Consider the following 21,661-nt stretch of genomic DNA (forward strand, 5'->3'; position numbering starts at 1 on the left):
GTTTAATTTCATTCATGATCCATTATTTTTCAATTTTTTTTTAAACTTTACTGAAAGAAAAATGTAATGAGGCAACACAGGTACTCAATCCCTCTTTATGAAGGAACATTTTAATGTACAAATAAAAAAAAAAAAGAATCCTGTACAAAAACAGAAAAGAGCAGGCGACAAATGTTTTCAGGAGCGAGTTGATCATCTCCTAGGACCCCCGCGGCCTCGTCCCCGTCCTCTGCCACGTCCACGCCCTCTGCCCCGACCTCGTCCGACCACTGCAACAAACAGGAATCGTTGACAAAAGTTTGTTAATAAGTACTTGCAAAATTTACAGGAATATTTCAAGCAAAACGTGATGGTCTTGTTACTGTAGGTCGTGACTACTACGGGAAATACACGATTTCAAGTTGAAATTCTAACAGACATTTTTTTCAGCATCAAAAGTAAGCCACAAAAACTGGATAAAATGTTGACAAAGTTTTTTTGCGCTTTAAAATTCAAACAAAATTTGTCAGCATCAATATTTAAGATACACAATTTTGTTGTTAAGCTGTTGGTAGTGCTTTGCCTTAAGGAAGACTGCGTTTCCTATGAAGTACAGCGGACACACGCGCAGTGTTGTAAAATTACGATCTCCCAGTCACCTGCAGATGGATTAAACGATATTTCGATTTCCAGCAGCTGTGTGAAGGAGGAATTGTGATAATGAATCCAATTGTGGCAAAACAATAGCATATGACAGTTAGTAACCGTGTGGCTAACCCCTCCTCCCCACCCCACCTGTATTTGTCAGACTGCTGAGTTTGATTGGGGGAAGGAGCGCATCCTGCCAACGAGTGAAAGCTGGTCCAATGTCTATTCTTGAGTATCATTTTATCCTTGCAGCCTGAACTCACCCCCCCCCCCCCCCGAACAAAACTTTATGTCGCACTGCACTCTTTGCAGGATTGGCACAAATGCATTCGCATCGACTTCCTTCTTTATAATGAATGAGGAAAGTGACATATGCCGTAAAGCAGTCAGCACATTTGTAGTTTTTGTGTGTGGCAGGCTTCCTGCCACCCTCCTCATAGTTAATTAGTGCCGGTGAAAGCAATACAGACCCCATCAGGATATAAAAGAGGTGTCATTCAACTACTAAAATTTTCAGACCGCTTTTCTCTCCATTTTGAATCCTGCGGTTTATATATAGTCCAGTGCGGCTTATTTGGGTTAATAGGTAACACTTTATTTGACAGCTGCTTCATAACACGGTCATAAGACCGTCATAATTATGACTTGACACCATCATGGGCATTACTGAATGCTTACAGTGGGGCAAATAAGTATTTAGTCAACCACCAATTGTGCAAGTTCTCCTACTTGAAAAGATGAGAGAGGCCTGTAATTGTCAACATGGGTAAACCTCAACCATGAGAAACATAATGTGGGGAAAAAACAAAGTCACATTGTTTGATTTTTAATTTATTTGCAAATTAGAGTGGAAAATAAGTATTTGGTTACCTACAAACAAGCAAGATTTCTGGCTGTCAAACAGGTCAAACTTCTAACGAGGTCTAACGAGGCTCCACTCGTTACCTGTATTAATGGCACCTGTTTTAATTCATTAACGGTATAAAAGACACGTCCACAACCTCAGTCAGTCACGCTCCAAACTCCACTATGGCAAAGACCAAAGAGCTATCGAAGGACAACAGACACAAAATTGTAGAGCTGCACCTGGCTGGAAAGACAATCTGCAATAGGTAAAACGCTTGGTGTAAAGAAATCAACCGTGGGAGCAATTATTAGAAAATGGAAGACATACAAGACCACTGATAATCTCCCTCCATCTGGGGCTCCATGCAAGATCTCACCCCGTGGCGTCAAAATGATAAGAACGGTGAGCAAAAATCCCAGAACCACATGGGGGGACCTAGTGAATGACCTACAGAGAGCTGGGACCACAGTAACAAAGGCTACTATTAGTAACACAATGCGCCGCCAGGGACTCAAATCCTGCACTGCCAGACGTGTCCCCCTGCTGAAGAAGGTACACGTCCAGGCCCCTCCGCGGTTCGCTAGAGAGCATTTGGATGATCAGAAGAGGACTGGGAGAACGTGTTATGGTCAGATGAAACCAAAATAGAACGTTTTGGTAGAAACACAGGTTCTCGTGTTTGGAGGAGAAAGAATACTGAATTGCATCTGAAGAACACCATACCCACTGTGAAGCATGGGGGTGCAAACATCATGCTTTGGGGCCGTTTTGCTGCAAAGGGACCAGGACAACTGAGCTGTGTAAAGGAAAGAATTAATGGGGCCATGTATCGAGAGATTTTGAGTGAAAATCTCCTTCCATCAGCATCGGCATTGAAGATGAGACGTGGCTGGGTCTTTCAGCATGACAATGATCCCAAACACAAAGCCAGGGCAACAAAGGCGTGGCTCCGTAAGAAGCATTTCTAGGTCCTGGAGTGGCCTAGCCAGTCTCCAGATCTCAACCCCAAAGAAAATCTGTGGAGGGAGTTGAAAGTCCGTGTTGCCCAACGACAGCCCCAAAACATCACTGCTCTAGAGGAGATCTGCATGGAGGAATGGGCCAAAATACCAACAACAGTGTGTGAAAAGCTTGTGAAGAGTTACAGAAAACGTTTGGCCTCCATTATTGCGAACAAAGGATACATAACAAAGTATTGAGATGAACTTTTGGTATTGACCAAATACTTATTTTCCACAATGATATGCCATTAAATTCTTAAAAAAAAAAAAAAAAAGTATCAAACATTGTGATTTTCTGGGGGTTTTTTTCCATCCACATTCTGTCTCTTATGGTTGAGGTTTACCCATGTTGACAATTAACATAAATTCTAATGTTTTCAAGTGGGAGAACTTGCAAAATTAGTGGTTGGTAAATGCTTCATTGAGTGAGTCCACTCAAATCTTCCCTTACACACAATGAGTTGCCACAGCAACTGTAACGAGTTAAACGATGATTGACGCATGTGGCGCTTTGAAGTTTCACCTCCCATGCGTCTCTGGCAAGATCAAACCTTAACGTAAGTCAATCATCGTTAACTTTGATAAGCAACTCCAGTGCACTGCCTGGCCAAGAAAAACGTCAGGAGTGAGCGTGAGACTACGTGATCAGATCAGCACAGTTCTAGAAAACACTGCATTTATAATTTTTTTTTAATTGGGGGAAAAAAAAAATCCACGATGGACTGAGGGCGCAAAGTTTTTAAGAGCTAGATCACTGTATAAGTAAAAATGAATGGACATTAAAATATTGACAGGTCATTGAACGTTAACTCAAGACTAATTATTGCTATTTGAGACAAACGTTACAACAAACCAAAGTTACACTTGTGGAGGAGCACTAGAAGTCAGGGGTGCAGAGATCATTTTTTTATTCTTTCCCATCCAAAAACAGCTGCTTCGGTCCAAATTTTTCATGCTAGCGTGTTTCCCCCATCCAAGGCGTGCAGCATGGCCGTGCACTCACATTCTGGATAGTTTACATACTACTAGGCTACTACTACAAAGACAGCGTTCAATTTCACCTGCCGTGTGCGTTGGGAGTTTTTTGTATTGGAAATAAAAGGGCCTGTGTATTATAACGCAATCCCCTGCCGCTAGATGGCGCAATGACAGACAAACACATTTGAAAACGAAAAGGTCCATTCAGCCTCGGTTTAATGCCTTTTTACAAATAGCATCTTATTCAACATGACCCGGTAGCAAGCAATCTGGCGGGCCATCTGATTACGGCGCTTACCGGCTTCCCTCTTCTTGGACTTGATTTTTGGCTCGATGTCGACGAGCAGCGTGTCGAGCGGCAGGCTGTCGGGCAGGATGAAGTAGCGGATGTTGTTGCCGCGGATGCTCAGCGACTCCAGTTGCGCCGGTTCGCGGTTCTTCAAAGTCATTTTCACTGCTTTCAGGTGCGTGTTCATGCTCACGTCAACACCTGCAAATATTAAAAGATTTAACTGTGGCTGGCCTTTCTCGTACCTGTACAAGGAGGGCTTTTTTGTCATTAAAAATATCTTTTTAAGTCGACATATATGGCGGAAAACACTCAGGTGACTTGAAGTTCCGCTCTGAGACCCCCAATTTGGCCAACTTTCAAAATTGTCCCATATGCATGTATGATACATCATTGGAAAGCTTAAAATCTCCATTTTCTGGGGGAAGAAAATTTTTTAACAGGAGGGCATTTAAAAAACTTTTTTTTTAACAGCGAAACCCTATCTGGAGGTGAGAGCACGCGAGAGCAGAATTAAAGACAGCATGACTTTAACGAGATATTATCGCATACTTACCTTGTTTTGATCCAAAAACTCAATGTAGCATGTATCACTGAGTGTTAATACACAGCTGTGAATGGCCACAGCTGGATTTTTTTGGGGAGATTTTATGGGTGAAACACGGTAATATAACAAGGGTTGTGATGCAGAAATCGCAGACATCAAGGAGTGGTCGAAATGTTCTTTCATATATTTAACCCCCCCTCCCCAATTTTTCTTCGTTTGGATCGATTATTTATCATCTAACATATCGGAGAAAATGCGACAGTAACAAAAAAAATACAATTAAGCTACAGTTATTAGGTAGATATCCTTGACTTTTTTACAGACCCCATTTTTTTCATTGTGACGTAATTTGTTTAAAAGATTAAAATATGCGAGTGAACAATTTTTTAATGTTGTTCATTTTTTAAACCAAATGTTAGACATCAATTAATGATGAAATGACATTTTGAATAATAAATATAACTAATTACCTTCGTTTTATGGCTGGGTTGAAACAAAAGCGGTTGCGCGACGTCTGTAAACGGGGGTTTCCATGGTAAAACGGACAAATTAAAAATAGTTTGGGGGCTTCATGTGCCATGAATCTGCTATGGCAGAATATAGACATATTGTTCTATCAAACACAACAGTTGTTTTGGCTTAAAATACAGCAGTTTCTTTTAAAGAGGAGTGCAAGAGCAGAAAATGCTTTTTCAGCCTTGTCCGTGTTTTCCGCCGTACACACACACACATATATATATATATATATATATATATATGGCGGAAAACACTCAAGTGACGTGAAGTTCCGCTCTGAGAGCCCCAATTTGGCCAAATTTCAAAATTGTCCGATATGCACGTGTGATACATCATTGGAAAGCTTAAAATCTAAATTTTCTGGGGGAAGAAAAATTTTGAACAGGAGGGCATTTTCGAAAAAATATTTTGTTTAAACAGCAAAACCCTAACTGGAGGCGAGAGCAGAATTAAAGACGCCACAATTTTAACGCGATATTATCGCTTACATATCATGTTTCGATCCAAAAACTCCATGTAGCATGTATGACCGAGTGTCAAGATACAGCTGTGAATGGCCACAGCCGGATTTTGAGGGGATTTTATGGGTGAAACAGGGTGATATAACAAGGGTTGCGATGCAGAAATTGCAGACAACAAGGAGTGGTTGAGATTTTGTTTTTTCATATAGTTACCCTTTTAAATGTCATTTTTCAAATTTTTTTGTTTGGACCGATTATTTATCATCTAACATATCAGGGAAAATGCGGCAGTAACAAATAAAATACAATTAAGTTATAGTTAAGAGGTAGATATCTTTTTTTTTTTTTACAGATGCCAAATTTTTCATTGTGACGTAATTTGTTTAAAAGTTTAAAATATGCGAGTGAATAATTTAAGTTTTTTTTTTTTTAAACTAAATATTAGACATTAATTAATGATTCTAAGCTAAAAATGACACATTTTGAATAATAAATATAATTACTTACCTTTTCATACGCGGGTTTTCAGGGTAAGCAGCATATAAACATATTGTTCTATCAAACACAAGTTGTTTTGGCTTAAAATACAGCAGTTTCTTTTAAAGAGGGGTGCAAGAGCAGAAACTGCTTTTTCAGTCTTGTCTGTGTTTTCCGCCATATATATATATTAGTCTTGGGACACTTTCCCATTCAAGTGAATGGCAAAGTGTCTCAAAACATTTGACCAGTGCTGTCCACCTTCAAAGTGAGTTTTCCGTTTGTGTTTTTTAGAGGTCAACTTACCTGTAATAGTGCCGTGGACTTGGGTACCGTTTTTCAACTCGATGGTAACCGTCTCATGGCTCAGTTTCATCAAAAACCTTTTGAGAAACACACAAAAACCGTAACATTGACCGTATTTATTAGCCAGTACGCTAACGTGAACCAAAACAAAGACTCTGGTGCCATTTTAGACGAAGCCTATGTTGGTCGAAGGCCTTATATGCGTAACATATGACGTCATATACCTTATGGTTTAAGTAAATTTCAATACATGTGTACTTTAATGGCTGTATTCAGAGTTTCCATTCATTCGGACCACCACTTCCCGCCTAGCTAGCTCCAACACAATCCTCCCCTTGACTTCAATCTAACGCCATCGAGCATCAAAATCTTTGTTTCAGACACCAAACATCACATTACTACAAACATAGATGCTTTAAAAAGCGTCTCACCTGACTAGTTTCATGTTGTCACGACAATTCCTACACCAAAGTTGAGGTGCAAAAAAATTACGGCGCTCGATTTAAGAAAACCAGCAGGCCGCTAATGATGGACGTAACGTTCAAAAAGCGCTGCTTTGACGTCATTTAAGCGCGACCAAAAGGAGTTCTGGAGACTACGGCGCCGTGAATAGGCAAGGCGTGGAATTACACTTTTCTCTATGTAGTTTTTATGGAGGACCAAAGCTGCCAAAATTAAAAATAAATCAATAAAAGGCAAAATATATACGACTATAAATACAAAATTAGATACAAGAATTAAAAATAAATTAACATTTTAATTTATTTTTGTATATATATTCATATTTATTTCTACTTTTATTTAATTAGCGATTTATGTTTGTATTTATATTTAATTTCTGGATCTTATTTGTGTATTTATATTCGTTTTTATTTTGCCTTTTATTGATTGATTTATTTTTGATTTTGGCAGCTTTGGTCCTCCATAAGTTTTAACGTTGTAGACGGCCTGAAAAATAATTATAATATGGACATTTTGACATTGATTTACCAAATAAAAATGCATACTTTTTGGTGATTGACTATATCCATATGTCAAAGAAAATGCTTTTCAAAAGACTGAGCACTCAAACATTGGACTAGAACAACACTTTTTTTTCCATTTAATTGAGCGTAAACAGCACTGATACTTTCATTTTTGCCACACATTGAATAACCGCTCTTATGTACGCAGGTGGGAATGTATCAAGTATCGTAGATGGATGTGAAATGCCTTCTTTTGATTTCTGTTGTATTTTATGATAAAACAGTCACCAAATGCCCCTCCAAAAATAATTACCGTCATGTGCCATCATTTAATTTTCTTAAAAAAAAAAAAAAAAAAAACAATACAAAAACAAAATGGCTGCCTGAAATGGTAACCTAGTTTTTAAATATTAAATGCAACATTTCTGATTTTCACATCCAAATCTCCAAATTTACCGACTCGACTAAGTCAAATCTCAACTTGTTGTTAAAAGAGCAATTTGAGGCTACATAGTTGGTCTGGAAAGTCAAAACAAACAGTTACGAAGAAAAACATCAACCTAGCAACACAAAAAAAAAAAGGCACAAAATCATAAGCACGCCAATTAATACAATACACAATACATTTCTTAAAGCAGAAGGTCAGAATTTTTGACATTAGGCTAAATCTTTGAGTTAGCTGGGGTTTAATTATTTGGTGGAGTTGATTTCAACAAATTCCGTGCAGTTTGTAAATTGGTTGATAATTTCAGGGCTTCGGTGTGGCTAATCTAGCGCGAGTCAATGGGACCAATTTAGCATGCCAATAAAAAACCATACAGATCTACGAACAGATCAAACATAGTCAAATTCATTCAAAATCCAGATATTTGTTACAAGGCAAGGCAAGCCATTCGGCCAAATCAATGTCGCAAAAAAAAAAAAAAAAACGCAGAAATTTATTTGATTCTGTAGGAATATATTTTTTAAAATGCGTAATACGACCACAATAGAGAGGAGTGCTTCGGCCACTCGTGCTAACGCTGCATTCGAGGAAGGTTGGAAATCTCCCACCCGTTGTGATCGTTCTAACCGAACGTAAACAGCAAAGATGGCTCATCACAACAAGTTGTTAATTTTGGCCATCAAAAGACATTTTGACTTCCAGCAAACCTGCCGTCTCATAAGTGATCAAATAGGAGAGGCGTTCCAATGATATTTTTCCAGATCAGAGGTTGGAAACTTCCCAACTTCCTCGAATGCAGCATCAGTCTGCTGAGTTGACTGACGGCCGGAAACATGGTGAAATGTGCATTTAGAGGCTGTGGAAACAGACAGAAGAAATGGGCCAAGGAAAGTTTCCATAAATTCCCTATGAAAAATGAGTAAGAATATAAACTGGTTACTTGCTGCTGGCTACTAGAGGAGTTCCAAAAAATCGATTATTACATGCATCGCAATTCGACACGAGACGATTCAATTACCATTCATAAAGGTTCAAAAACGATGATTTTCACTCATAACATTATGACAGCCGCTCGTAGCAGAACGAAATTCAAGACACGTCTGCCGCCCGGACACCGTTAACAGACGCAGTGTGTTGCTAAGACCTGTGTGCGTCTATAAGAGGTTAGTACACGAACCCTCTTGTACTGTTTAGCCTTTATCGTTGTTGTTTTTGAGATGTTAATAGTTAGCGGCGAGCGCTAAGCTAATTAGCTCATTCGCTAACGTGTATTTCATAATCAGAACGTGTAAAACCATGATTAAGTACAATGGTAAGTACTACAAACATGCAAAATAGTACAGAAATCTGTTGTTGCAAGCCGACAGGCGTGTGTGCGCGTGGGTGGGCAGGGAGAGAAGTAAGTGCATGCGCTGTAATGAGTGTGTGTGTGGCTGTGTTGTTTTTTTATGTGCTCGGCAATAAACGCCACAAGGTAAAAGTGATCAAGAGCAGTTGTGATTTCCACCTGTCACTCCAAGAGTTACACAAGGGAGGTAACACTGTGAAAACAAAGTATATTGGTTAAAAGAAGTGTTATTTCTAAAGACACTTTGTGTCCAGAAAATGTGGAATTTATTCCACCAGTGTAAATTTTGTTGTATTGTTCAGAGAAATAAGTACTCCCTTTAAAATGGTTAATGTTTTTGCACTTTCATGTAAAATAAATACATAAAAAAGCAGCTTAATAGAAGCTTTTTGTTGTATGGGCATGTTTCCATCGTTCCTGTTGAATCATAAGGATATTTTAAATAAATCATGGACATAATTTGTTTAGCTACTTTATTAATCAGTAATGTATGATGCATCGATAATTGTGATAATTGCGATAACCGCGATCATTGTCAATACCGTGATCATTAGGAGTGGGAACCTCATGGTACCTCACGATACGATGTGCGATACAAAGATCACGATAACGATGATCTGACGATACGCCGATACAACGATTATCGATACATTGGTCAGGAAATCATTCTAAGATAGTACAAACAACTAATACACAGGAAAAGTTTCTGCTGTGAATTGGAATGAGTTTATCACTAGTAGACGTCCAATCCATTTGAACTGGGAGGGTGGCAGCGAATGAACATTCGTTCATTCGCTGCCATCCCTCCCACTTCAAACAGATTGAACGTCTATGGCTGTCAGTGGCAGTCAATGCCAGGCGATTAGGTAATTTTGGGCCATTTAAGGTCTACCTGGAACAGGTTCTTCAGGCAACCATCTTTGTAAATCTCACTGGAATGGCACCAAACAAAAGTTCCAGCATCATCACCTTGTAAAGAGTCAAGAATCTGCATTGGACAAGGAGTCAAGAATCTGCATTGGACAAGGTGTCAAGAGCCAAGAATCTGCATTGGACAAGGTGATGATGCTGGAACTTTTGTTTGGTGCCATTCCAGTGAGATTTACAAAGATGGTTGCCTGAAGAAGGCATCAAAATTCCCTCAGTCCTTGATGATATAGGGCTGCATGTCAGGCAAAGGCACTGGAGAGATGGCTGTGGTTAAATCTTCAATAAATGCACGAGTTCACATTGAAATTTTAGATTTCTTATCCCTTCAATTGAAAATATGTTGTCATTTTCCAAGATGACAATGCATCATTCCACAGAGCTAAAACCGTTAAAGCAGTCCTTGGAGAAGGACTTATCCAGTCAATGTCATGGCCTACAAATAGCCCAGATCCCAACCCTATTGATAACCTGTGGTGGAAACATTGACACCTTTTTAAAACGATATCTTGATTCTTGGCAGGAGCATATCGATAACCTTTTGGGATACAAAGTATCACGATATATCACCATTTCGATATTTTGTCAAACCCCTAGTGATCATTGTTCAAAAATCGAATCGTAGCACCCTGAATCGTAATCGAAATCGAATCGTGGGGTGCCTAAGATGGCACACCCCTGACTGGCTACGACAAAAAATCAGCAGTGAAAAAAAACCGTCTTATCACTCCGCCCTGCTTCTGGATTACAAATGTTGCCGTTTATAATAACTTTATCCTGAAAACATAGACAACACAATTGATTGTATGGGTCATTGATGATTTTCATGTGTGCGTATGTTGTTTTTTATTGGCATGCTAAGTGGGCCTAATTGACTCGCGCTAGCTAAGCCACTCCGGAGCCCTGAAACTAACAAATAACTAACACACTACACAGAAATTGTTGCAATCAACTTCACGACTAATTAAACCCTCGCTAACTCGAAGATTAAGCCTAATATAAAAAATTCTGAACATCCCCTTTAAGGGGCAAAATAAGTGACATCTTCATGTTTTTTTTAACCTCAAAAACAAATGACATTTTCCCCCCAGAATTTTGTACTGCGTAGCAACACTGACATCTGCGTGAAAATTAGCTACAATCAAAAGAGAATCCATTGATGGCACTTAGGAAATGGCTGACCTCGTTGTAATTGTGATTTACGAACAGGCGGTGAATCTTTTAGGATAAATAATGGAGAACAAAATAATGGTAATAAAAAAAAAATGAACACAAGCGTGTGGGTTTTTATCCTACAGGCACAAAAGGTCCAGTATAAAACGAGCCCCGCTTGATTGTACAGTACGCTAACGCTAAAGGCTACAGCAGGATTTTTATTTTTCTGTTGTTGTTGGCCTTTTTGTTTGGATTTGAGCACCAAAACGTTACTGAACACTTGAGGCCTTGTCCACACAAAAACACAAAAACTGGAACACGCACAAAAATCTAAAAAACTGTAAATTTTTCACATTTCGAAACAAGAGATGGAGTTATTGTATACATTTCCTCAAAATGGCTTTCTTGTTTGTGATTGGATAACAAGGAAATTCAGACTGTAGAAGTTACAGCGTTATCTGTTGCTTTGGCATACACACTTTAACATTTCTTTTTTTAAGACGGTGAAAGCTATGCTAGATTTGTTTTATGTGGCAGCATTACACTTCATTAACATCAAAATAACAACTGAAGTAGGATTAAAGTATTAAAAAATATTTTGGGCATGTAAAAGAGGGAAAAAAATGGCTGTTGTTTTAGTTGTCATATTACATCATTGTCGCCATTTTGTGGTTATTGTGCCTTTTTCAGTGATTTTTTTTTAGCTAATAAAACGACAATTCCAGTAGCAGGCGTTACAGCGCCGCCTGTTGATGTAAAGTGGATCAAAATGGATGAAAAAATTGGCAAAAATGTAAAAATATTAAATGACAATGTAAAGAATTTGATTTTTTTTTAAAGATGAATTTCTAGAAATATTTGCCATTTTCCTCATTAGTATTTTTTAAAAATATGAATATTCCTAGTGGTGCCATATTTTATTTTCCAAATTGTACCTTTTCCTTCAACGGCCGTCTGCACATTTCTGATTGGCTCAGGTGCTACAGCGCCACCGGTCTGTGATGGCAAGCATTGACACACCTATATATATAATAATCGTAAAAATGATTTTAGTCAAAAATATACAAATAATTAAAGTAAATAAATACCTGATTGCGGACAAGTGATGCTTGTTAATAAATTAAATAAAATGTGCAGCATTTTTTGTGACCATCTCAGTAGGTTTACCTTGATTTTTTTTTTTTTTTATAAACATGATTTGAAAAATAAAAACCTCAAATTATTAGTCAAACCTCGGTTCAAAAACTTATTAACAAACCTTCTCCTCAGAAGCATTAACTAAAATTACAGAATAATCATGTTACAGTCGAAGTGAATGTTTCTGAGGTGGGAGTTTATTCATTCTGGGATTGAATGTTTCAGTGCCGTTTGAACTGTGAAGGGCTGGCAACGCTCATTCGCAGTAAATGAGTCCAAAAAAACATTTCGTTAATTCACTAGCAGGCTTCCCACTTCAAAGGGATTGGACGTCTAGCCCCGTCGTGGGCAGCAAATGACGTAATTTCAGATAAGTTGTAGGTCAGTCTCAGACCATTTGTCGATTCATCTCAGGCTAATTGCTGAGTGGAGGGGGTTAATTCTTTCAGTGCCATTGACGATGATAGACGCCAAATCATACACCGTAATTTTCGGACTATAAGCCGCCACTTTTGTCCTTCATTTTGAATCCTGTGGCTTATTTGTTGATTTATTTGGGTTAAAAGGTCACACTTTATTTGACGGCGGCATCATAAGACTGTCATAAGACCGTCATAATTATGACAACACTATCATGGGCATTAATGAATGCGTCAACCGGCAAATTATGTCACTAACTCCATTTATGCTCAGATTTTTTTTTACATCCATTCAAAAGTGAAATACAGTAATTTGCTGGATTACACAAAAAAACATCCGTCATAAGCATTCAAAAATGCTCATGGCAATGTCTTGTCATAGTTATGATGGTCTTATGACAGTCTTGCTGTCAAATAAAGTGTTAACAAATAGCATAACTCGCAATTAATGAAACTAGAACAGTAACTGAAGAAATAATTAGCACAGAACATAGATTTTGACAGTAATTTACATCTTTAGCGATGCAATGCATGCTAGGAGGCATTTTGGACGACGACAGTGTTGACAGCAGGTGGCAGCAGAGGTTGACTGTCTTCCCCAAGGGAGCAGTGATGACCAAATGAAGCTTCTTCAAGCAATGAGGCGTTGCAGCCAATTGGTTCAAAGCTTTATGGGATTCATTTGGTCTTATAATAATAATAATAGTTTATTTCTAGAGCGCTTTTCATGCTACACAAAGACGCTTAGAACGCCTATGACAGTCTTAAAATGCCGCTGTACAATAAAGTGTTACCAAACACCATAACTCGCAATTAATGAAACAACTAGAACAGGAAATAAAGAAACAATTATCGCAGAACATGCATTTTGACTATAATTTACATCGGTAGCTCTGCAATGCATGCGAGTAGGCCTGTTGGACGACAACATGTTGACAGCAGGTGGCAGAAGAGATTGACTGTCTCCTCTAAGGAAGCAAATTGGTTCAAAGCTTTATGGGGTTCATTTGGTCTTATAATAATAATTTTTAAAAATTCTAGAGCGCTTTTCATGCCACACAAAGAAGCTTAGGATGCTTATGACAGTCTTATAATGCCGCTGTAAAAAAATGTGTGACCAAATAGAATAACTCGCAATGAATGAAACAACTAGAACAGTAACTGAAGAAATAATTCGCACAGAACATGCATTTTGACTGTAATTTACATCTGTAGCGCCGCAATGCATGCTTGGAGGCATGTTGGACAACAACAGTGTTGAGAGCAGGTGGCAGCAGAGGTTGACTATCTTCCCCAAGGGAGCAGTGATGGCCAAATGAGGCTTCTTGAAGCAATGAAGCTTTGCAGTCAATTGGTTCATAGCTTCATGGGGTTCATTTGGTCTAATAATAATAATACATTTTATTTCTAGAGCACTTTTCATGCCACACAAAGTTGCTTACGACCGTCTTATAATGCCGCTATAAAATAAAGTGTTAACGGTTGATATGTTTTGGTGTAAATAGCCCAGCTGTGGCTTATATTCCAGTGCGGCTTATCTATGAATAAATGCCGTTTTCGTGTCAAATTTGGTGGGGGGCGGCTTATAGTCAGGTGCGCCTTATAACCCGAAAATTACGGGACCGTAGTTCTTTTCATCCTTCTGCTGTGGATTTCAGTGTATTTGTCACTCGAAGACATCCAATTCATTTGAACTGGGAGGTCGGTTGCAGACCAACTGCAGATTAATCTCAGACCACTTCTAGATTAAACTCAGTTTTGATCACCTGTAGATTAAAAATGGTTCCAATTTAGCTTGATCTCAGATCGGCCATAGATTAACCTCACATTACGCGGAGATTAACTCTTTCAGTGCTATTGACAATGATTGAAATCCAATCATGTGGCGTCTGGTCATCCTTCTGCTGTGAATTGAAATAGGTTTTTCAATAGAAGACATCGTACGGTCGTTCTCGGTTGTTTGTGAACCAAGATTTGACTGTATAATCATAATAATGATGAAAATACACACAGTAAACAGCAGCTCTTTTCTTCCACCTCACACTAAGTGGACTTTCTCCTCCCACTCTTCTGGAGACTGGTCCTCGTCCAGGGGGTTGTCGCAGCGGGCCGCCGCCTGTTCCCCGCCCGGGTCGTCCTCGTCGGTTTTGTTTTCCAGCGGCAGCGTGCCGGGCCTGCTCGGGGCTTCGGCGAGAGCTTCCGGGGACGTGTCGCTGTCGGTGGTGGGCGGCGAGGGGATGAGGGCGAGGCTCTGCGGGTTGTTCTGCGGGGTGATGTTGTGGTTGAACCAGGCCATGATGTTGTCCAGCAGCTGGGCACTGGCCACGGGGTCCAAGGCCTCCAGGCTCTGCGGGTCGCTGGGGGTGAAGGGTCCCCCCGGCGGGACCACGGGCGACAGCAGCAGGAGATCCGGTTCCGGCTCCGGAGACGGGAGGCACAACGGGGCGAGGGGGCGTCGGAGAGGGCTCTGTTCGGGAGTCCCCGCTTTCATAAGGCTGTCCCCTAGCTTCAGCAGCTCGGCGCTGAGCGGGGGAGGCGGGGGCGGCAGGGGAATGGCGACGGACGGCAGAGCCGACAAACAACAAGAGGAGTCCGTCCTGCGGGGAGGGCGCGGCGGGTCCGTTGGACACGGCGCCCCGGCCGCTCCCGTGGGGCCGTCGGGGACCTCCCCTAGGATACCCCCGTCTGACTCGGGGGCACTCTCTCGCCGAGATTCCTGTAGAGACAACTGGATGGCCAGCAGGATGTTGGGGTCGTCTTCATCCAGGGAGTCCAGAGCGCCGCGACGGGAGTCGTTCCGTTCTGGACCTTCTAGGCGGAAAAAGAAAACACATTGAGGGTGATTGTCCAACTCGCAGTCAGATCATTTGGAGTGGCCCGCAAAAGTGTATCATACAGGTCCTTTTAAAAAAATTAGCATATTGTGATAAAGTTCATTATTTTCTGTAATGTACTAAAAAAACAGACTTCCATATATTTTAGATTCATTACACACAACTGAATAGTTCATGCCTTATACATTAAAATACTACTAATAAATACTTTTTAAAAAGTTATAGAGAAATACGTTTAATTTTATGTATGCAAATGGAAGATGAATGTTTATTCTGTTGTCCTTTACTCTGGCATCTTTATTTCCTTTGGGCTGTAGCTGTTAAGTAATTTCAATTTACAGTTTACAGTATTTTTAATTCACTTATCTTGCCAATGTTTGGAGCAGTTATGTTGGCTTTGTTCCTGTTTTCTTTGCCCCTCATATTAAAACTGTGTGAAGTCGTTCTTATGTACAGTAAATAGTGTGGCATTCTAATCGCTTCTCATTTTATGTGTTGCAGGTTTGTGGGGACTCGTACAGGTCTATTGCAAACAGTTTCCGTGTTGGGGGTGTCCACGGTCTCAAATATTGTGCCGCAAGTTGCAGCAGCAATTTGGGAGTGCCTGGTGGGTTCATGGCTGTGTGTCATGTATTAATGTATCAGCTATTAATGTTTCATCATATTGCAAGTAATAATGTTGCAGATATTAATGTTTCAGCATATTGCATCACACTCATGCATCACAAAGCTTTCGTCACATGTTACTGTGTACCCTTTATTATGTCACAAAGAACAACTGAGAACACTATATAAGCCTTGAGCAGACAACATCCAGTGTCAGGTCATCAGCGATTCAGCATATGTTTGCATGCCAACTAGCCATTTCCGCTTGACTTGATTGTTTCCTTTGCCTGTCAAAATCAATAAAATCCTGTGTCTGCGATACGCAACTGGGTCCTCCGTCTCGTACATGACAGTACGACCTGACCAGAATGGAACCAGCGTATCAACCCTTTGCCCTGGACCATCTTCACCAAACGGAAGAGGAGGTCTCCCGGATGTCTGATGACATCGCATCGTTAATCCAGATCGGCAACAAACGACAGAAACAACTCCAGCAACAGCAAGATCAACTGACTCAGGTGATCCAAACTCTCACCAAACTGGCAACTCTATCGTCACCACAATCCAATGGTCTGGTTCCAGAATCCCCGGTTACGGTGAACCCAGCCTTGGCTATTGACGCTCCCGAGCCCAAGATTGGAAACCCTGAATGCTTTAACGGCGACCCAATTCAGGTACGAGCCTTTCTGACAAGTTGCAAAGTCCAATTTTCCCTGCAACCCCGGACCTTTTCAACCGAAGGGGCCAAAGTGGGATACGTCATCACCCACTTGACTGGTCGGGCTCGGCTTTGGGGAACAGCAGAATTTGAGAGGCGATGAAATGATCAAAGTGTTCCACCCGGGCTTTTCTAACTCCGAGACATCCCGCGCCCTTATGACCATCCGTCAAGGCAATCAGTCAGTGTCGGAGTATTCGATTGAATTCCGAACTCTGGTGAGGCGCAGCGACTGGAACATGGAAGCCGTGATCGACGCATTCTACCACAGCCTGGCGGACTACATCAAAGACGAGCTCGTCTCCTATGATCTACCCAGCACTCTTGATGAAGCCATTGCCCTTGTAACCCACATTGACCGTCGGATTCAGACCCGGCGGCGAGAGAGGGGACGTCGGAACGCATCCTCTGCCTCTCAGCCTTTTCCAATTGTTAATCGCAACCTGCCCAGCAAAAGCCAGAGCTCACCAGAGGTCTGGGAGATTCGGGTGAGCTCGACGTGTCTTCAGTCTCCCCCCATTCGTAAACCCCTGCTCCAAATTCGCCTCCTGCTGCCTGACACCACCCATACCTTGACCGCTCTAATCGACTCTGGAGCGGAGGCCAACATCATGGATGTGGATCTGGCCCAGCAGCTCGGCATTCGGCGTCACCAACTTTCCCCATCTGTTCCTGCATAAGCTCTGGATGGACATCTACTCGGCACAGTAACCCACCTCTCAGCCCCGGTGACCATGCTTCTGTCCGGAAACCACCACGAGTCCATTCAGTTCCATCTGCTCCGCTCACCAGGCAGTCTCTCATCCTTGGTTATCCGTGGCTGCCCCAGCACAACCTTAACATAGATTGGGAAGCTGGAGTGGTATGAGAATGGGGCAGGAGATGCCACCAGACCTGCCTGAAGGAGGCGGTCATACCCACCAACCCTGAACCTGTCAGTCCTGTTAACCCTGAACCTGTCAGTTCTGTTTCAGATATCTCCAACATGCCTGCCTATCATGGACTCCGTGATATCTTTAACAAAACCGAGTCCACTTCGCTACCCCCTCACCGACCATATGACTGCACCATAGACGTCCTGACCGGCACGGTGCCACCAAAGAGCCGTTTGTATTCTTTATCTGCACCAGAAAGAAGCGGCATGGAGAAGTACATTAATGAATCACTAGCTGCCGGGTTAATCCGTCCATCGTCCTCGCCTGCTGGAGCTGGATTCTTCTTTGTACCAAAGAAGGATGGCTCTCTCCGCCCATGCATAGATTACCATGGACTCAATGACATAACCATCAAGAACAGCTACCCCGTGCCACTCAAGTCATCTGCTTTTGAACTTCTCCAAGGTGCCACAGTGTTCACTTAACTGGATCTGAGGAGCGCTTATCTGGTTCAAATGAAAGAAGGCGATGAGTGGAAGACGGCATTCAACACGCCTTCAGGACACTATGAGTACCTAGTCATGCCCTTTGGCTTAACCAACGCCACTGCAGTATTTCAGGCCCTGGTGAATGATATCCTTTGAGACATGCTCAATATCTTTGTGTTTGTGTATTTAGATGACATACTGATATTTTCCAAAACCATGTCTGACCATATTAATCACGTCCGGCAGGTTCTGCGCTGTCTCCTGGAAAACTCCGTTTGTCAAAGCAGAGAAATGTGAATTCCACGCCAGATCGGTATCATTCCTGGGACAGATAGTGGCAGAGGGAAGGCTTTAGATGGACCCTGCAAATGTTACATCCTGGCCTGTCCCGGAGAACCGCAAAAAATTGCAACAATTCCTGGGCTTTGCCAACTTCTACAGATGATTCATGCCGAATTACAGCACAGTGGCATCGCCCCTCACGGCGCTTACCAGCACACAGGTTCCGTTCAGTTGGACTCCGGCAGCCGACAAGGCCTTCGAGACGCTTAAGGCACGCTTCACTTTTGCCCCAATCCTCCAAATGCCCGACCCAGAGCAACAATTTGTGGTAGAGGTGGATTTGTACGACGTGGGAGTCGGGGCAGTGCTTTAACAGCGCGCAGCATCGGACGGGAAGTTACATTCTACTCTCGCCGACTGTCCCCGGCAGAGCGGAATTATGACATTGGGAATCGCGAGCTGCTGGCTGTGAAACTCGCTCTGGATGAAGGGCGACATTGGCTTGAAGAATCAGCCGTTCCGTTTCTGGTGTGGACCGACCACAAGAACCTTAAATACATAAGAACAGCTCGGCGGTTGAACCCGCGGCAGGCCCGGTGGTCCCTATTCTTCACACGTTTCAATTTCACCCTCTCTTACCGCCCAGGTTCCTGGAATGCAAAGCCCGATGCCCTCTCTCTCTCTCTCGAGTATTCCAGAAGGATGAAGCACTAGCGGAGGATTTTGAGCCCATTCTCCCAGATTCCTGCCTAGTTTCCACGCTGACCTGGGACATTGAGGAGCAGGTTAAAGAAGCCATCCGGGAAAAACCTGGCCCCAGCGCCTGCCCCACTGATTTCCTCTTTGTTCCTGATAATCTGAGGTCCCAGGTGATCCAGTGGGGCCACAACTCCCACCTGGCTTGTCACCCTGGTGTCAAACGCACCATCCACCTGCTCTCCCAGCGATTCTGGTGGCCATCGTTGAGAACAGATGTCCAAGACTTCGTGAATGCCTGCCCCACCTGTAGCCAGAACAAGACCACCACCCGTTCCCCAGCCGGCTTGCTCCAACGCCTGCCAGTCCCCAAACGCCCCTGGTCCCATATATCAATGGACTTTGTAACTGGACTCCCTCCTTCTGAAGGAAACACTGTCATCCTCACGGTTGTGGACAGGTTCATCAAGATGGCCCACTTCCTCCCGCTGCCAAGACTGCCCACTGCTAAGAAGACGGCACAGGTGGTAATGGAGTAGGTGTTCCGAATTCATGGACTACCGAGGGATGTTGTATCTGACCAGGGTCCGCAGTTTGCATCCTCCTTCTGGAAGGAGTTCTGCCGCCTCCTGGGAGCCACAGCGAGCCTCACGTCAGGCTATCGTGGCACGCCAGACCCACTTAGAGTGTTTGTTGCCAAAAAGCTCAATCTTGGTCCCACACAACAACTGGGACAAAAACTGGGACTGTGTGCTTTGGTCAGATGAGACCAAGATTGAGCTTTTTGGCAACAAACACCACGAAAGATGCGCATGCTGAAAAGCACCTCATACCAACTGTGAAGTATGGGGGTGGGTCAGTGATGCTGTGGGCCTGTTTCGCTTCCAAAGGCCATGGGAACCTTGTTAGGGTGCATGGCATCATGAATGCTTTGAAATACCAGGACATTTTAAATCAAAATCTGTTGCCCTCTGCCCGAAAGCAGAAGATGGGTCGTCACTGGGTCTTTCAGCAAGACAATGACCCTAAACATATGGCCAAATCTACACAGAAATGGTTCACCAGACACAAAATCAAGCTCCTCCCATGGCCATCTCAGTCCCCAGACCTTGTTTTGTTGGCAAAAGGGGGTTGTACAAAGTATTAACACCAGGGGTGCTAATAATTGTGACACACATTATTTGATGTCAAATATTTTTTTCTTTATGTGGGATTTTTTCCCCCACTGAATGAATGCAATTGTATTGAAGGTTGGATTTTTCTTTTTTTCCATTAAGGTCCCATGTTATTTGAATAAAACAGCTAAAACATCTTTTTCAGGGGTGCCAATAATTATTGAGGGCACTGTATGTAAACCATTTCTTCAACTAGACAGCGAATCATTTTTGGCAAAGTTTTATAAGTCTGATTGTAATTTGACCCCTTTGATACACTTAACATAATAGACCAGACTGCAGGAGATCAATTTAGTACTAAACAATCTTTAATTCGCTTATGCAAAATACACACAGTATAGTAGTTGTATGGGAAGATAAAATGGAAAGAAAATATAAACTACTCAGCGCTTCTGTGTGCCTTCACAAACTCATACGCGACCTGATGCAACTTAAATTTTAGGTCTTGCTGCTTCATCGTTGGAAGTGTGTCGATTAACTTTTACTTCCAAAAGAAAGAGGTGAATTTTTTCCATGGAATCTGATGGCTTGCAGAATCATTCTCCAGGTCTCCCACGGAGTCTCCCGCCTTTCGCTTTTTACCTGCATTATAAAAAACGGTGGTTCATGCCATTACAACACAATCATAGCCTGTCCAACAAAGACATCGGTTACGTCGATTGATAAACTTTATACATACCAGGGGTGCAACGGTTCAGTTAGCCCGCGGTTCGGTTTGAACCTCGGTTTTGGGATCACGGTTTCGGTTGGGTTTCGGTTTGCTTTTTGCATTTTTAATTTTTTTTTTTTTTTTTTTAAACCGCCTTTATTTTGCTTTTAAGAAAATGAAATAAACACTTAAAATGTAAATATGTTCGACCGTTAAAATGCCTCTTAGCTCTTTAGCTAGTTTAGTGACTGACAACTGAAATACACACACAGTAGTAAAAAAGTTACTTGGCAAAGTAACTGGTGTTACCTTCCATGTTTTTTTTCTTCATTTTTTTCAAAACCAAAAAAAAACAACAACAAAAAACATAGTAACCTTTGCTATGTTTGGAGGTCATCAATCAACCAATTTAATGTTGTGAATCAACCATTAAAGTTGATGAAATTGCTCCCGTTTTTGCATTAGTTCCCTTCTGTCTACTTTTGACGTGAAAATTTTAAAACAGTTTCATCATTTAAAGATGTTTAAGTCAAGATTTTTGCCGATTTAGGAGTATTTTAGATTAAAAGTTACTTAGGTTCTCTAGTAAAGTTCACTACACGTAGGTTCACTAGGAAAGTTCACTACAATAGAGCCTTTCTGAGAAGTTTACTGCTCTAAAATGGCAGCTGTTTACTAACGCTACAGAGTGTCATTTCGCATGTAGTTCTATATGCATGAGATATCTAGGCGTAGGTTGTAGGCTGTCGGCTACAGTCAGGAAATATTGGAGCCGCCTAGCATCGCGTTTACTACAGCGTCACAACAAACACTCTTCCCTCTCCGTGCCTCTGACTTTTCTCGCGTCATTCAACCAACGTATTAACGAACGGAGGAAAAAAAACGTAAAGCAC

General features: G+C 41.8%; 2 protein-coding genes across 5 annotated transcripts in view; both read right to left on the bottom strand.

Annotated features, from left to right (window-relative positions):
• Positions 1-81: 81 nt before the first annotated feature.
• Positions 82-6,643, bottom strand: snrpd1 (small nuclear ribonucleoprotein D1 polypeptide). Its single transcript, XM_057827650.1, has 4 exons — positions 6,481-6,643; positions 6,050-6,126; positions 3,752-3,943; positions 82-269 (listed from the first exon to the last, which is right to left on the bottom strand). Exons 1-4 carry the CDS (start codon positions 6,492-6,494, stop codon positions 193-195), a joined length of 360 nt encoding a protein of 119 aa, XP_057683633.1. The 5' UTR covers positions 6,495-6,643; the 3' UTR covers positions 82-192.
• A 297-nt stretch (positions 6,644-6,940) lies between these two features.
• The window catches only part of LOC130910422 (ankyrin repeat and IBR domain-containing protein 1-like), a 55,568-nt gene continuing 40,847 nt past the window's right edge, over positions 6,941-21,661 (bottom strand). For 2 of the 4 annotated variants that reach the window (XM_057827705.1, XM_057827704.1), the window contains exon 22: positions 15,266-20,701. In XM_057827705.1, the coding sequence (XP_057683688.1) occupies positions 20,601-20,701 (101 nt within the window). In that variant the 3' untranslated portion in view covers positions 15,266-20,600. The other 2 variants (XM_057827702.1, XM_057827701.1) reach the window with 2 other exon arrangements.

The sequence above is a fragment of the Corythoichthys intestinalis genome, chromosome 22 (genome assembly GCF_030265065.1).
Source record: "Corythoichthys intestinalis isolate RoL2023-P3 chromosome 22, ASM3026506v1, whole genome shotgun sequence".
Classification (NCBI taxonomy): Eukaryota; Metazoa; Chordata; class Actinopteri; order Syngnathiformes; family Syngnathidae; genus Corythoichthys; species Corythoichthys intestinalis.

Excerpts from the sequence above, each read along its gene's own strand:
- snrpd1 (XM_057827650.1), bottom strand. Across the intron at positions 3,944-6,049 it reads AGTCCACGGCACTATTACAG|GTGTTGACGTGAGCATGAAC; the intron begins GTAAGTTGACCT and ends TAATATTTGCAG. Across the intron at positions 270-3,751 it reads GTCCAAGAAGAGGGAAGCCG|TGGTCGGACGAGGTCGGGGC; the intron begins GTAAGCGCCGTA and ends TGTTTGTTGCAG.